Source organism: Gymnodraco acuticeps, unplaced genomic scaffold, assembly GCF_902827175.1.
Source record: "Gymnodraco acuticeps unplaced genomic scaffold, fGymAcu1.1, whole genome shotgun sequence".
Lineage (NCBI taxonomy): Eukaryota > Metazoa > Chordata > Actinopteri > Perciformes > Bathydraconidae > Gymnodraco > Gymnodraco acuticeps.
Window position 1 is genome coordinate 1,086,404 of NW_022991046.1, and position 17,471 is coordinate 1,103,874.

The 17,471-nt window shown below is 42.2% G+C and overlaps 1 protein-coding gene across 5 annotated transcripts in view; it reads left to right on the forward strand.

Annotated features, from left to right (window-relative positions):
- epha8 (eph receptor A8) overlaps positions 1–17,471 on the forward strand; it is a 151,354-nt gene that overhangs the window by 121,618 nt on the left and 12,265 nt on the right. For 3 of the 5 annotated variants that reach the window (XM_034236548.1, XM_034236552.1, XM_034236549.1), the window contains exons 11-15: positions 7,430–7,562; positions 11,185–11,252; positions 11,538–11,663; positions 12,718–12,903; positions 13,739–13,800. In XM_034236548.1, the coding sequence (XP_034092439.1) occupies positions 7,430–7,562; positions 11,185–11,252; positions 11,538–11,663; positions 12,718–12,903; positions 13,739–13,800 (575 nt within the window). The remainder of the gene's footprint in view (positions 1–7,429; positions 7,563–11,184; positions 11,253–11,537; positions 11,664–12,717; positions 12,904–13,738; positions 13,801–17,471) is intronic. The other 2 variants (XM_034236550.1, XM_034236551.1) reach the window with 1 other exon arrangement.

Here is a 17,471-nt window from a genome sequence, read left to right on the forward strand (position 1 = left end):
GAGGGGGACACATGTTGATGAAGAAGAGACATGGAGAAGAGGGGACACATGTTGATGAGAAGAGACATGAAGAAGAGGGGACACATGTTGATGTAGAAGAGACATGAAGAAGAGGGGACACATGTTGATGTAGAAGAGACATGGAGAAGAGGGGACACATGTTGATGTAGAAGAGACATGAAGAAGAGGGGACACATGTTGATGAAAGAAGAGACCATGAAGAAGAGGGGACACATGTTGATGTAGAAGAGACATAAAGAAGAGGGGACACATGTTGATGGAAAAGAAGACATGGAGTAAGAGGGGACAACTGTTGATGTAGAAGAGACGAGGGAAGAGACGGGGGATAATGTGATGAAGAGAAGAGCATGAGAAGAAGGGGACACATGCTGATGTAGGAAGAGACATGGGAGAAGAGGGGACACATGTTGATGTAGAAGAGGACATGGAGAAGAGGTGGGAACCTGTTGATGAAGCAGAGACATAAAGAAGAGGGGACCACATGTTGATGTAGAAGAGACATAAAGAAGAGGGGACACATGTTGATGTAGAAGAGACATAAAGAAGAGGGGACACATGTTGATGAAGAAGACATGGAGAAGAGGGGACACATGTTGATGAAGAAGAGACATAAAGAAGAGGGGACACATGTTGATGAAGAAGAGACATAAAGAAGAGGGGACACATGTTGATGTAGAAGAGACATAAAGAAGAGGGGACACATGTTGATGAAGAAGACATGGAGAAGAGGGGACACATGTTGATGTAGAAGAGACATGGAGAAGAGGGGATAAATGTTGATGAAGAAGAGACATGAAGAAGAGGGGACACATGCTGATGTAGAAGAGACATGGAGAAGAGGGGACACATGTTGATGTAGAAGAGACATGGAGAAGAGGGGACACATGCTGATGTAGAAGAGACATGAAGAAGAGGGGACACATGTTGATGTAGAAGAGACATGAAGAAGAGGGGACACATGTTGATGTAGAAGAGACATGAAGAAGAGGGGACACATGTTGATGTAGAAGAGACATGAAGAAGAGGGGACACATGTTGATGTAGAAGAGACATGAGGAAGTGGATTTTGCATAATAGGTGACCTTTAAATACATGATCAATCAAGATGAGTAATGCAAAATTGTAAAAGATACTTGGTTAAAGTACTTGATTGCATTTCACCACTGGAAAAATAGTCCAATAAGAAAACAATTGGCACAGAAAGCCTTTCAGAGCCAGCAGACTGCACAGCATGGTCCTGGGCTAAAGTCACAGGGAGGCCAATCACCACCTCCGTCCATCCTCTGTGTGCAATTGATCCAAGCTTTGTCAGGTCAGCCCTGTCAGCAAAACAGCAGCCTTTCCCAGCTACAAACAGCTGTACACACAAAGCCGGGGGTGGGGTAGACGTCCACCTGAGGCTAGTACACCACTGAGAGGTAGGAATTACTAAAAACTACTATCTTTTATTAGAACATTTCTCTTTCCTAATAGGGGATTTGGCAGATAACGTGCAGAGAAGTCTCAAGGTCTGCAAAGCTCAACCTCCTGCCTGGTTGGAGTCCCAGTGCTGTTACATTGACTAATAGTCTCCCTTCATTCTGCTGCTCACTGAGCCCAGACCCTCCTCCTCTTGTTGCTGATTCATTTTCCGCCTCCGAAAACAAGCACACAGCCCACTACCCGACATGCTGAGTAATCAATAAGTCTAAAAGTTAAGGAAAACCACACTGACTAGGCTTTTTGTTGTGTCCTTTATTTGTATCTGAGCAGTACCAAAGCCTGCCTAAGTGGTACATGGTAATGTGACTGAAATAACATTGTATTCTCTCTAGGGTTAGGGTTAGGGGGGGTCAGTCTGTCAGAAGGTCCGTCCTTCATTTGATTGGAATGAAATATCTCTTTCATGGATTGCCAAGGCATTTTGTACAAACCTGATTTTCTTGATTCTCCGACATTTACTCTAAGGCAGGGGTGTCAAACTCAATTTCGTCGCGGGCCACATTCGCGTAAAGGTTGCACTCAAAGGGCCGGTTGTAACTATATAAATATATAATATATATAAAATAATGTATTACATGATTGCCTCTGAATTGGATTATTATCGGATAGGATAATAACTTAGTAATTAACTACGTATGAAAGCAGAAGTCCAGGGCAAATAATTGCAAGTCTCTTCAGTGTGCATGTCACAAAACGAGATGCATTGTGGGACATGTAGTTTATGGGCAACGTGATTCTGTAAATCGGCATGTAACCGTATAATAAACGTATTATATTCTTTGCAAGCTCTTGCTGGGCCACATAAAATGAAGTCGCGGGCCGGATTTGGCCACCGGGCCTTGAGTTTGAGACCCCTGCTCTAAGGCTACCAGCGGGATAAACACGCAATATCACATATCACAACAACAACATTGTCTCTGACCCCAATCATGTCCGAAGCAGTGAACATGAACTGCTCCCCTTGTGCACCAGTCAATCCTTAAATTTAAATACAGAGATAAATCCGAGGTCGAATCTACTTTAAAGGGTCTTGAATATTATCTTCGGTGATTGTAATAGTAGGTTTAATGTCTGTTGCTGGTATCTTGAGTTGTCATGTGTCCCTGTTGATGTTGCAAATGGAGCTGCTGTGAAGCAAGAACAAATTCAGACTATCTGATACAAATGTTATTGTATTGTAATTATTCCCCTTATCAAATGAAATCTTTTATTGTAGCCTAGCTCTATTGGATTCAAACCCCCTTAGAGGTTTGGTATCACTTTTGGTTATCCTGACTTCTGGTCCATTGTTTGAATTTGTTTCAAACTTTGGTTGATGAATAAAAGGCTGTACAACTAAAAGTGATATCAGCGGTATTGTTAACTAATGTATTCGGCTGCTAAGAAAATATAGTCATGCTAACATGCTAAACTTAGATGGATCATGATAAACATTATTCCTGCATATCATTAGCATGCTAGCATTTTCATTTTAAGAATTTAGTTCATAAGGCAACTGTGTTACTCTCCATTTTCTGTTTATTGTACAGTATGTGTCTTTTAGGTATAAAGTATTTTATTTATATTCACCTATTAGTCTTGCAAAATGCACCATTGCAAAAATACTCCAATCACACACTGATTCCTACCCTGATGGCTTCCATCAGGATCTAATCGAATGCTCATTCTCACACACACTCACACAATAATAGATTTTCCATTATATTGCATTTAGCTGATGCTTTTATCCAAAGCGACTTACAATAAGTGCGTTCGACCAACAAAGCAATTTGTTGAATTAGTTGGTTTAAAGCTGCATTAAATGTTAATGTACCGTCATTAAAGGTGGGGTAGGTAAGTTTGAGAAACCGGCTCGAGATACACTTTTTATTATATTCCATGGAATGCTCTTAACATCCCGATAGCAATGAATATCTTAAGTGCTTTCATCTGTGGAAGCCGTGGCACTGTAAAAAGCACGACCAATCATCTGAGCCGGCTAAAGTAACTGGATGGCCTACCTGCCTGTCAGCCTTCCATCTGTGCACAAACTTATCTCGTGCCCTCATTGGTCATGTGCGCGTTCGTGTGTGTTGGAGGAGGGGCTCTGTAAGGAAGTGGCAGATTTGTTCCGGTTGTCCATCCATCCATCCATCTTCTTCCGCTTATCCGTGGTCGGGTCGCGGGGGTAGCAGTTCCAGCAGAGAGCCCCAAACTTTCTTTTCCCTGGCGACATCAACCAGCTCTGACTGGGGGATCCCAAGGCGCTCCCAGGCCAGCGAAGAGATATAATCCCTCCACCTGGTCCTAGGTCTACCCCTTGGTCTCTTCCCAGCTGGACGTGCCTGGAACACCTCCCTAGGGAGGCGCCCAGGTGGCATCCTAACTAGGTGCACGAACCACCTCAACTGGCTCCTTTCGACGCGAAGGAGGAGCGGCTCAACTCCGAGTCCCTCCCTGATGACCGAACTTCTCACCTTATCCCTAAGGGAGACACCAGCCACCCTGCGGAGAAAACCCATCTCGGCCACTTGTATCCGCGATCTCGTTCTTTCGGTCATGACCCATCCTTCATGACCATAGGTGAGGGTAGGAACGAAAATGGCCCGGTAGACAGAGAGCTTTGCCTTCTGGCTCAGCTCCCTTTTCGTCACAACGGTGCGGTAAAGCGACTGCAGTACCACTCCCGCTGCTCCGATTCTCCGGCCCATCTCACGCTCCATTGTTCCCTCACTCGAGAACAAGACCCCGAGATACTTGAACTCCTTCACTTGGGGTAAGGACTCATTCCCTACTTGAAGTGGACAGTCCATCGGTTTCCTGCTGAGAACCATGGCCTCAGATTTGGAGGTGCTGATCCTCATCCCAGCCGCTTCACACTCGGTTGCGAACCGATCCAGTGAGTGCTGAAGGTCGCAGACCGATGAAGCCATTAGAACCACATTATCTGCAAAAAGCAGTGGTGCAATCCTTAGTCCACCGAACTGCAGACCCCCTCCCCCATGACTACGCCTCGAAATCCGATCCATGTATATTACAAACAGGATTGGTGACAAAGCGCAGCCCTGGCGGAGGCCAACCCTCACCGGAAATGGGTCCGACTTACTGCCGAGGACCCGGACACAGCTCTCGCTTTGGGAGTACAGAGATTGGATGGCCCTGAGTAGAGACCCCCTCACCCCATACTCCCGCAGCACCTCCCACAGTAACTCCCTGGGAACTCGGTCATACGCCTTCTCCAAGTCTACAAAACACATGTAGACCGGATAAGCGTATTCCCAGGCCCCCTCCAGGATCCTTGCGAGAGTAAAAAGCTGATCCGTCGTTCCACGACCAGGACGGAATCCGCATTGTTCCTCCTCAATCTGAGGTTCGACAATCGGCCTGACCCTCCTTTCGAGTACCTTAGAGTAAACTTTCCCGGGGAGGCTGAGTAGTGTGATGCCTCTGTAATTGGCACACACCCTCTGATCCCCCTTTTTAAAAAGGGGGACCACCACCCCGGTCTGCCACTCCTTCGGTACTGTTTCCGACTTCCACGCAACGTTGATGAGACGTGTCAACCATGACAGTCCCTCAACACCCAGAGCCTTCAGCATTTCCGGGCGGATCTCATCCACCCCCGGGGCTTTGCCACTGTGGAGTTGTTTGACGACCTCAGTGACCTCCCCCCGGGAGATTGGTGTTGATCCCCCGTCATACTCCAGCTCTGCCTCTAACATAGAGGGCGGAGTTGTCGGGTTCAGGAGTTCCTCAAAGTGTTCCTTCCAACGCCCTAACACTCCATCAGTTGAGGTCAACAACGTCCCATCCTTACTGTACACAGCTTGGATGGTTCCCTGCTTCCCCCTCCTGAGGTGTCGGACAGTTTTCCAGAACAACTTTGGTGCCGCCCGAAAGTCCTTCTCCATGTCTTCTCCGAACTTCTCCCACACCCGCTGCTTTGCCTCAGCCACGGATGAGGCTGCTGCCCTTCGGGCCTATCGGTACCTTGCAACTGCCTCGGGAGTCCCCCGGGATAACAAATCCCTGAAGGCCTCCTTCTTCAGTCGGACGGCTTCCCTGACCACCGGTGTCCACCAGGAGGTTCGAGGGTTACCGCCCCTTGAGGCACCTAGGACCTTGAGACCACAGCTCCCCGCCGCGGCTTCGGCAATAGAGGCTTTGAACACCGACCACTCTGGTTCAATGTCCCCAACCTCCACAGGAATGCCCGAAAAGCTCCGCCGGAGGTGTGAGTTGAAGGCCTCCTGAACTTGGGCCTCCTCCAGACGTTCCCAGTTCACCCGAACTACACGTTTGGGCTTACCAGGTCTATCCAGAGGCTTCCCCCGCCACTCGACCCAACTCACCACCAGATGGTGATCAGTTGACAACTCCGCCCCTCTCTTTACCCGAGTGTCCAAAACATACGGCCTCAGGTCCGATGATACGATAACGAAATCGATCATGGACCTTCTGCCTAGGGTGCTCTGGTACCACGTACACTTATGAGCATCCTTATGTTCGAACATGGTGTTTGTTATGGCCAATCCATGACTAGCACAGAAGTCCAGTAACAAACCACCACTCCGGTTCAGATCAGGGGGGCCGTTCCTCCCAATCACGCCCCTCCAAGTGTCTCCATCATTGCCCACATGTGCGTTGAAGTCTCCCAGCAAGATTAAAGAGTCCCCTTCAGGAGCCCCATACAGGACTCTTTCCAGGGTCTCCAAGAAGGCCGTATACTCTGAACTGCTGTTGGGTGCATAAGCACACACAACAGTCAGAGTTTTCACCCCCATAACCCGCAGGCGTAGGGAGGCGACCCTCTCGTCCACTGGGGTAAACTCCAACAACGAAGCACCTAACCGGGGACTTGTGAGTATCCCCACACCCGCCCGGCGCCTCACACCCTGAGCAACTCCGGAGAAGAATAGAGTCCAACCCCTATCCAGAAGTAAGGTTCCAGAGCCGACGCTGTGCGTAGAGGTGAGCCCAACCAGATCCAACTGGTAACGCTCCACCTCCCGCACAAGCTCCGGCTCCTTCCCCCCCAGAGAGGTGACGTTCCACGTCCCCAAAGCCAGCTTCCGTCGCCCGGGTCTGGTCCGTCGAGACCCTCCGCTTTCACTGCCACCCTTCTGGCAGCGCACCCGACCCCATCGATGTTTCCCGTAGGTGGTGGGCCCGCGGGACGGAGAAGCGGAGGTGTTGCCCACGTTGCCTTTTCGGGCTGGGCCCGGCCGGGCTCCGTGGCAAGCCCGGCCACCAGACGCTCGCCGACGAGTCCTCCTTCTGGGCCTGGCTCCAGAAGGGGACCCCGGGCTTCCTCCGGGCCGGGTATCCTCACTTCTTAGTTTTCCTTTCATGAGGTCTTTTGAACCAATCTTAGTCTGGCCCCTTGCCTGAGACCAATTTGCCATGGGAGACCCTACCAGGAACACAAGGTTCCAGACAACACAGCCCCCAGGTTCATCAGGGCACACAAACCTCTCTACCACGGTAAGGTGCTGGTTCTTCAGAGAGGTTGTGTATTTTCAAATTCTAGCGCACTCGAGGTGGTTTCTCCAAAATTACCTACCCCACCTTTAACATTTTAAAACTGGTCATTCTTACTGCCTTTTGAAGAACTAAGTGTCGTTCCAAGTTCATACTGAATACCGTTCAATGTGTTAGACCTCATAGAACATTTCAATAACCGTAAGAAAGAGCTGCATATAATGTGATAAAGAATTGCATGTTAAAGGATGTATTTGTCCTTAACACACACAAAGCAGTGAGGCTTAAGAAACATGCACTTAATAATTTTAGTTAGGGTTGTTTTTGCATTTTTCATTGAAAAAACTATACTTGCCGTCTGTGTTATCAACTGTATGTGTTTTTTTTTTTTAAATCTGCAAACTCTGGATTGTTGGTAGTACTTGTTGTCCTCATCTAAAACATGAATCTATGTCTGTGTTTCCAGCTCCTCTGCGCTACAAGACCATGACCATCGTCTGGATCTGCATGGCCTTGGTGTCCGCCCTGGTCACCAGCATGGCCATCATCATCTGCAGGAAACGGCAAGGCTACACTTTACCACACTACCCATCGCTGCTGTGTGTGGAAAACTTTCTTACGCTACCGTATCTCTCTGTGTATTGTTTCTTGTTATCAAAGCCCCTTGTGCACTGTGTTTCTCCTGCTTTCCCCACATTAAGTAATGGCTCAAGAACAATGACAATATGAAATCCCTATGTAAATATATTTTGACTGTGTGCTTATGCCAATACTAATATTGGCAGAAATAACAAGTAGTTGATAGCAGAAGCTGCATACCTTTTCTGGGGTTATGAATAAGTAAAACAGCCTAAACCTGAGTTTTAGTTTTAAAAAACAAAACTCCAACTGAGCTTCCTGTAGGGATAAAGTAACTCCGTGGAGTTGCCAGTCACACAGAATGATAAGATAGTCTCTAAAAATAGGGCCTTCCTTGAGGGGGTTATTTCTGTTCTCATCTTATTTTTGCAGGGTCCAATGTTCCCAGAGTCCTTTGTTTCCAGGGCCCTATGATCGAGGGGTCCTATTTCCCCCAGCCTTTAGAAACCTTTTGAAAACGTTTACAGTGTGTCTAAATAATATTAAACCAAGGAACATACAACGTTGGAAACATAGGGCCTTGGGAACATAGGGCCTTGGGAACATTTCACCTTGGGAACATATGTCCTTGGGAACATTTCACCTTGGGAACATATCTCCTTGGGAACATAGGGCATTGGGAACATTTCACTTTGGGGACATTTCACTTTGTAGACATATATGTCCTTGGGAACATTTCACCTTGGGAACATATGTCCTTGGGAACATTTCACCTTGGGAACATATGTCCTTGGGAACATATCTCCTTGGGAACATTTCACTTTGGGGACATTTCACTTTGTAGACATATATGTCCTTGGGAACATTTCACCTTGGGAACATATGTCCTTGGGAACATTTCACCTTGGGAACATATGTCCTTGGGAACATTTCACCTTGGGAACATATGTCCTTGGGAACATATCTCCTTGGGAACATAGGGCATTGGGAACATTTCACTTTGGGGACATTTCACTTTGTAGACATATATGTCCTTGGGAACATTTCACCTTGGGAACATATGTCCTTGGGAACATTTCACCTTGGGAACACAGGGCCTTGGGAATGTCAAATATTGGGAACATAGAGCCTTGGGGACGAATAACTTGGGAATACAGGACATTGGGAACATAAAGCATTGGTACCATAGGGCCTTGGGAACATTTCACCTTGGGAACATAGGGCATTGGGAACATTTCACTTTGGGGACATTTCACCTTGGGAACATAGGGCCTTGGGAACATAGAGCCTTGGGGACAAATAACTTGGGAATACAGGACATTGGGAACATAAAGCATTGGTACCATAGGGCCTTGGGAACATTTCACCTTGGGAACATAGGGCATTGGGAACATTTAACTTTGGGGACATTTCACCTGGGAACATAGGGCCTTGGGAACATTTCACTTTGGGAACATTTCACTTTGTAGACATATATGTCCTTGGGAACATTTCACCTTGGGAACACAGGGCCTTGGGAATGTCAAATATCGGGAACATAGAGCCTTGGGGACAAATAACTTGGGAATACAGGACATTGGGAACATAAAGCATTGGTACCATAGGGCCTTGGGAACATATAACCTTGGGAACATAGGGTCTTGGGAACATTTCACTTTCGAAACCTTTGTCCTTGGGAACAATTGACCTTGGGAACATAGGGTCTTGGGAACATTTCACTTTCGAAACCTTTGTCCTTGGGAACAATTGACCTTGGGAACATAGCGCCCTGGGAAAATAAACACTCCCGATTTTTTTATTTAAATTATCTTTACTCTCCCTTGTCATGTTGAAATGTTCAAAATGCCAGAGCTAACACAACATCTGATTCATTAACTATCAGTTATAAGAATCATGATTAGAGAGGAGTTTTGTAATCCAATGATTAAGCTTCTCTCTTCTCCTAAACACTCCCTGTCACTGTCTCATTTAGCAAATTTCAGAATGTGTGATTTCCACCTCAAAGTGGATTTAATTATGTTAATTCATGTCCAGTAGCTTGAAAGCCAAACGTTCCCACTTATCCCATCATCCCCCCACCCTTCTTCCTCTCTTCAACCTACATCTCTGCAGTACCACATCAAATAATTAATTTCATTGGATGTAATTAATTCATACTTCAATGCATATTAAAATTTCATTACCATTCTGTTTGAGGGGGAGAACGATGTTGGGGGATTTAAAGATGTTATCCAGGAAAAATCAGCTTGTCATGACTGCTACGTACATTATTATTAATGCTCCTAAGATGAAATATCACAAAGATGAGGAAGGTGGGCCGCTTGCCAAATTACTATTAAACTGATGAGAAAATACGAACAACTCCCTAAGAAAGTGTTACTATTTACACAGGAGGTGAACCTGAATCCTAATGGGAAAAATACTTTACAACACTGCAGATAAAATAAAGGATCACATTATTAAGTTACAAATTACATTGTTGTCTTTATAAATAACAATAATAATAATAATAATTTGCTTATGCTAGTGGTAAGCTATCACTTAAGATAGTATTGACCAGCATTGAGACTTATGGATGACTTATGCCTCTATATTATTACTTTATGTAACAATTTAGCTGATTTAGCTGATTAGTGTCAAGAGCTAAGGAATAATACCAATAATGCGTTGTGAAAAAACGATTTATTGATATATGTGTAAGGAAAAAGAGCTATGAAAACCAACATGCTACAAGTCTAAAGTATTTAGCAGCACAAATAATTATTATTATAAAGGTGTTATTTATATAACACCTTTAAAACAGAGTTACTAAGAACTTTACATAAAAACAGATCACAATTAATTACAAAGAAGCCATTCTAAAAAAAGTAGTCGAAAATGTTCTGTACATAAGTCTACTGTACATAAAGGAATTCTTAAATTATTATTAAACAAACCAAAAATGACCCTATTCCTAGTGTTTTGGAGTACTAATGTTATTTGTGCAGAGTCATGCGAAATAGCTTGAGTGACTGATGCTACATTCTGGTTGTAGCTTATATAGTAGCTTACTACTTTGAACACAAAGGTAGTATTTCTGTATTTCTTACTGCTTCACTTACAGTAGGAATAGTTTATGGCTTCACCAGATACAATTTCAAAGATTCCCCAACATCGATGACATGTGTTAACAACCTTTTTCTGTCTCTCCTGAATGTCTTTCCGAGATGTGTTTATTGTGCGTTCTTATCATAAATATTGATGTCTGTTGTTCTAACTTAAATCATGGAAGAATATAGAGTCGATTAACATAAAATGAAGCATCTTGTTAATAATAAGTTGAATGATTGGTTCAACATAGTTGCAAGTGGAAAACCTAATTAACAGGGAGAACAGCTGACTGGTTGTTCTTTATAAATAACTAACAATGACTTGTGATGAATAGCTCTAACATGTATTGACTCATTAATTATGAGCTTGATAGTACAACATTGTCCTGTATGTTTATGTGTTTGCGTGTGTGTGTGTGTGTGTGTGTGTGTGTGTGTGTGTGTGTGTGTGTGTGTGTGTGTGTGTGTGTGTGTGTGTGTGTGTGTGTGTGTGTGTGTGTGTGTGTGTGTGTGTGTGTGTGTGTGTGTGTGTGTGTGTGTGTGTTTTATACAGACACTGTGGTTACAGCAAAGCCTTCCAGGACTCTGATGAGGAGAAGATGCATTACCAGAACGGTCACGGTATGTTTAGCCCAATCCTCAGTTCCAACCAATATATATATCGATTAGATTGCATCCCCACGTACTGTATTAAAGTTCATCGTTAGAGCAAACACATTTCATAACTCTCTAAGTGATAACAGGGGCACACAGGCCTTATTTCCTGCAGGCTGTTTATTTCTTCTCGTTCATCAACTACCCCCCCCCACACACACACACACACACACACACAAGTGACAGGGGCTCAGATGTGATGTTGTTCTCATTCTCCGATATGTGACCAAATGCTAATTTTGTTTATCTTAGTGTCGTTCCCCGACGCGAGGTTTTATATCGACCCGCACACATACGAGGACCCCTGCCATGCGGTCCACGAGTTCGCCCGAGAAATTGAAGCTTCCAGGATCAAAATAGAGAAAATCATTGGCTCAGGTAAAACCGTGTACACACACACACACACACACACACACACATACACACACACACACACACACACACACACACACACACACACACACACACACACACACACACACACACACACACACACACAGAGGGAAAATCATTGGCCGGGCTAACTTGAAATCATTGGTCGGTGTAAAGGCTGTGGTGTGCAGCAGAGAGGAGGATGGCAGTAAGGAATCAGAGCGTTTCGTGGAGCTGTCAATCAAAGTTCCTCCGACGGGCGAAGAATACTAACACTGTGTCAGCACCACAATATATGACTCCTGCAGACATAACGCCAAATATTCAGTATATCATTGAAAACAAACAACAGCAATCATACTTAAAGTTCTGCTGGGCTCCAGATAAGAATTAATGAGAAAGAGGCTCATGGATTGTTAGCTTACTTCCAGTTTTGCACATACATGTAGCCGGTAAGTGGATTTGTTTCTCTTATCTGACACAGAGATTTAACTTCCTGTAGTCCTCTGGTAGAGTTTGTGATAAGAAGTATTTTCAGTCACAAAAATAACCATTGCCACAAAAATAACATGGATGGTTTCATATGATGTTTTTTGTAAGAATTAAGATCGCTTCTTTCGTTAAGTTGTGCGTGTTTCATTTACATTAACAGCATTTAGTGTCATTATGTGCTGCCATTACATTTTAATAAATCCTCGATAAACATTGACATCTACAACTCTCATAATCCATCAAGATATGTTCCTGTGATCTTAACTATTGTACACATCCAATGTTTGCCTTTTGTTAACTGGGTTTAAATGAGGTCCTTTGATCATAAATGCAAAGAAAGATTAGTGAAAATTGTGGTAATGAGTTGGAATGAAGTTGGATTTAAATGTGTATCCCAGATTAAGGTGATTATTTATACAATAGGCCACGATAACCAGGACAAACATTTCACAGTAAAGGGGAAAACAACACAAAGACACATTTACAATATCTATAACCTGACCACATTGCATGTTGAATACAGAGTAAAAAATGTCTTGTGTTAAATTGGAATCATTGTTGTGTCAAGGGGAATTTGGCGAGGTGTGTTATGGACGTATGAGACTCCCGGGGAAAAGAGACATCCCAGTGGCGCTGAAGACCCTGAAGGCGGGATACACGGAGAAACAAAAGAGGGACTTCCTGGCAGAGGCGTCCATCATGGCTCAGTTTGACCATCCTAACGTCATCCGCTTGGAGGGGGTAGTAACCCAAAGTATGCTTTATATCCTGTCTCTACAAGTTATAGTTAGGACAGAACACCTGGAATATTACTGACCAAGATACATAATAATAAAAAACAATATAAGTCTACTTATTCAAGCTCACAAGCCTCATAACGTTGTTTAGGGCTAGGGTTAGGGTTACGCAGAAAACTTGCAAAACGTAGGCCCTTAACATGATCTTAATAGCTCTTAATTTGGATATCAATTTCTTAGTAGTAACCCAAAGTATGCTTTATACCTTGTTTCCTACAAGTAATAGTTAGGACAGAACACCTGAAATATTACTGATCAAGACAGTTAATAATAAAAAGACAATATAAGTCTACTTATTCAAGCTCACCAGCCTCATACACTGTAATGTTGTTTAGGGTTAGGGTTGAACCTAATAGATCGTCTTTTAATGTATTTGGATATCAATTTCTTGAAGTTAGGATAATTATGTATTTAAACAGGATATAATTCAACCCTGTCTTATACAACATTACGTACACCTTACGACTGAATGGCTTTCTCAATAACGTAAAAATGCAACAAATTTGCTAGGTCATGTTAAGTAAAATACACTGATCTGGTTTAATATAAGAACGTTGAAGTTACAGATGTAACATTTAAGGGGGAATTCTGACTTTATGTTTCACTAAAACATGGACAAAATAAGTTTCCTAAGTAACTTAATTTACAATTTGTGGTATGGGAACGTAATTTAAAGGATTTGTGTTATGAATACATGTTGAACTCCCTTTAAATGTGTACATATAGTTCTGTTCAGTGTAGATATGCAGTCTATCATTCGAAGAGTCCTAAAGTTCCTTTTTATTTCTTTAGGCAAACCAGCGATGATCATCACAGAGTACATGGAGAACGGCTCTCTGGACTCCTTCCTCAGGGTTAGTATTCGAGTTCTTTTGTCGAAGCATTTAACCTGTTAAGCCCGAGAGACCCCGGTACCGGCAACATCTTGTAGGAAACAGTGTCTGAGGGCATGTTCATTTAATAAACTATGAATGTTTTATATCCATGTAACGGGAAGAAACTCATCCAACTGATCATTATTTTTATTTTTTTAAATAAAACCCACAATGCTAACGCTGAGCCTCTGAATTAGCAACGAGCGAAACATGCTAACAGATGACTGCACCGAAAGTCACTCACAAAACCTTATTATGTATCTTTGCTGCACATCCAACCCATCGTTTCACATCGTGAGGTGACACAGAATCGAAGGGTACCCTCATTATCACTCAATTATACGAAATCGCGACTTTATAAACAAAAACAGACATCAAAACATATTGCGCTAGGTAGCTAAAAATGCTAACATGGCACACCTGTGTAGTAGTCTGGTCAAAAGTGGTCGTCAATGGCATTAAAACGATAAAAACGCTGCTGAAGTTAATCCATAGGTTAATCTAATGTGTCTGTGTCCCTTTGAATGATTTCTGATTATCCATGAGCAATAAACCTGCTTTTCGGTTTCCAGATGTCAGAGCTAGAGACAGCTTCACTCTCATGCAAAACTGGGGATACGAAGCCCACACCTTTTTGTTTTACCATGTGTGTGAGTGGGGAGATTCCCCTTCGATTCTATTGGCTCTAATGGTCAGAAAGAGATGTCAATCACCAAAATCGACCAATGGGTTCCAGAGAAACGGTAAAACCCCCATTTCCACCCAAATGACGTCATAGGTGGAGTTTTTGTTGGCTAAATCTCTCTAAAAAGGTCAAATGTCACTTGTTTTGCATCAATCTTGATACAGGGTACTTATTATATGTTGTACTTTGGATTCCTAAAGCTTTCAGTCTACCTTACCATCATCCAAGGGTAGTTTTCACTATAAGTATTTTTGGACAGACACTATAATTTACAGTTTTTTACTATGTTCAATCTGAATTTTCTTTAAAATAAAAAACATCTATATTGTCTGACTCTTCTACATCCAACTCACAGGTTTATCATTACTTTGAGAAAAAAGATTATTAATATAACCCTTTTAGAAGTGAAGATATGGTCATTTGTTCTGGGAATGTCATTTTCGAGCCTGAGACCTGAAAAACAGGCTCAGGGCTAAACTGGTTAAGGTTCCTCTTTGCATTTGATCTCAAGCGTTTACATTACATTGCATTTAGCTGACGCTTTTATCCAAAGCGACTTGCAATAAGTGCATTCGACCAAGAAGATACAAACTTGAAGAAAACAGAATCATATAAGTACATCAGGTTTCATAGAGCCAAAATATTTCAAGTGCTACTCAACTGGCTTTAGATAAGCCAGTCCTTTATTAGTATATAAGTGCTCTGTTGGTAATTCTATTGCCCGAAGTGGAGTCAAAACAGTTTTTAGTCTGCGCCGGAAGATGTGTAGGCTTTCTGCTGTCCTGATTTCAATGGGTTTAACCACAAACAGGTTAAAAAAAAACATTGACAGGGGAACTGGAAGTGGTAAAAAGCCTAGTCTTTTCCATGTTTTAGGACTTGTTTCTGCACCCACATCACATAGTTGTTAACTTGAGAGCAGCTGAAAAAAAGAAAACTGCAGTGCTTTACTTAATATGAAAAAGGCACTTCACATCGCTTTTTATTTATAAGAGTATTACTTCCCAGGAAAAGGCAGCAGCGGCTCAGAAAAGCAAATGTGAAAATCATTTATTTTTTCACAAGATTTAAGTTAATTTAACATTGTGTTACATCGACAATGTCAAACAGCTCCGGTATTTGCTTATATGAAAATATCCTGGATTATTACTTATAAGCAAATCCCTGTCATGTTTTATTCTCTTATCTTCACTCACTTCTCTATCTTGATTAAAATCTCTTCCTATTATCACTCCCCTCATCTTGTCTGCTGCTATACCATCATTTCTTATCTGCCATTAAAACTCTCTCTCCTTACCTCCTCCCTCCCCATCTGTTCTCTCTTCTTCCCCCACTTCCTTCCACTAACTTATTTAGTTATCCACGCAATAAACTGTATTTCATTTTGTCTCAATTTACATTATTTTATGTCATATGCTGTTCTTGTACATATCATATTCTATTTACATGTATATAGACTTTTTGCACTACTTTTTATTTTGTATTTTATTCAGAGATGGCAAAAGTACACACATCCTTTTAATCAAGTAGAAGTACAGATACTCTTGTTTAAAAATACTCTGGTAAAAGTACTGACTAAACTTCTTTACTCAAGTAAAAGTAAAGAGGCTTTGAAATGTACTTCAGTAAAAAGTACCCATAACTAGCAGCTGTTTTAAAGAGTACCTGACCTCCCTTTATATTAATAGAACAATAATGTCATTGTTAGCTAATGAATGTTTCCATGCTGAACAACGGCAACATGACAACGTTTCCATTGGTCCCTCTTCTTTAGAGAAGACCAGGAAATGATGGATACACGGATCGTGTTCAAATCAATAGGCACGCAATGACTCTAAAGAATAATGATCACGCATCAAACACACATTCAGACTAAAGGAACCAGCCTGTTTGGGAAATGAGAGAAGTAGAAAGTACAGGTATTTGAGTTCAACATGTAAGAAGTAGAAAGTACAGGTATTTGAGTTCAACATGTAAGAAGTAGAAAGTACAGGTATTTGTGTTCAACATGTGAGAAGTAGAAAGTACAGGTATTTGTGTTCAAAGTGTAAGAAGTAGAAAGTACAGGTATTTGAGTTCAACATGTAAGAAGTAGAAAGTACAGGTATTTGAGTTCAACATGTGAGAAGTAGAAAGTACAGGTATTTGAGTTCAACATGTAAGAAGTAGAAAGTACAGGTATTTGAGTTCAACATGTGAGAAGTAGAAAGTACAGGTATTTGAGGTCAACATGTAAGAAGTAGAAAGTACAGGTATTTGAGTTCATCATGTAAGAAGTAGAAAGTACAGGTATTTGAGTTCAACATGTAAGAAGTAGAAAGTACAGGTATTTGAGTTCATCATGTAAGAAGTAGAAAGTACAGGTATTTGTGTTCAACATGTAAGAAGTAGAAAGTACAGGTATTTGAGTTCAACATGTAAGAAGTAGAAAGTACAGGTATTTGTGTTCAACATGTGAGAAGTAGAAAGTACAGGTATTTGAGGTCAACATGTAAGAAGTAGAAAGTACAGGTATTTGAGTTCATCATGTAAGAAGTAGAAAGTACAGGTATTTGTGTTCAACATGTAAGAAGTAGAAAGTACAGGTATTTGAGTTCAACATGTAAGAAGTAGAAAGTACAGGTATTTATTTGTGTTCAACATGTAAGAAGTAGAAAGTACAGGTATTTGTGTTCAACATGTGAGAAGTAGAAAGTACAGGTATTTGTGTTCAACATGTAAGAAGTAGAAAGTACAGGTATTTGTGTTCAAAATGTGAGAAGTAGAAAGTACAGGTATTTGAGTTCAACATGTAAGAAGTAGAAAGTACAGGTATTTGTGTTCAACATGTGAGAAGTAGAAAGTACAGGTATTTGAGTTCAACATGTAAGAAGTAGAAAGTACAGGTATTTGAGTTCAACATGTAAGAAGTAGAAAGTACAGGTATTTATTTGTGTTCAACATGTAAGAAGTAGAAAGTACAGGT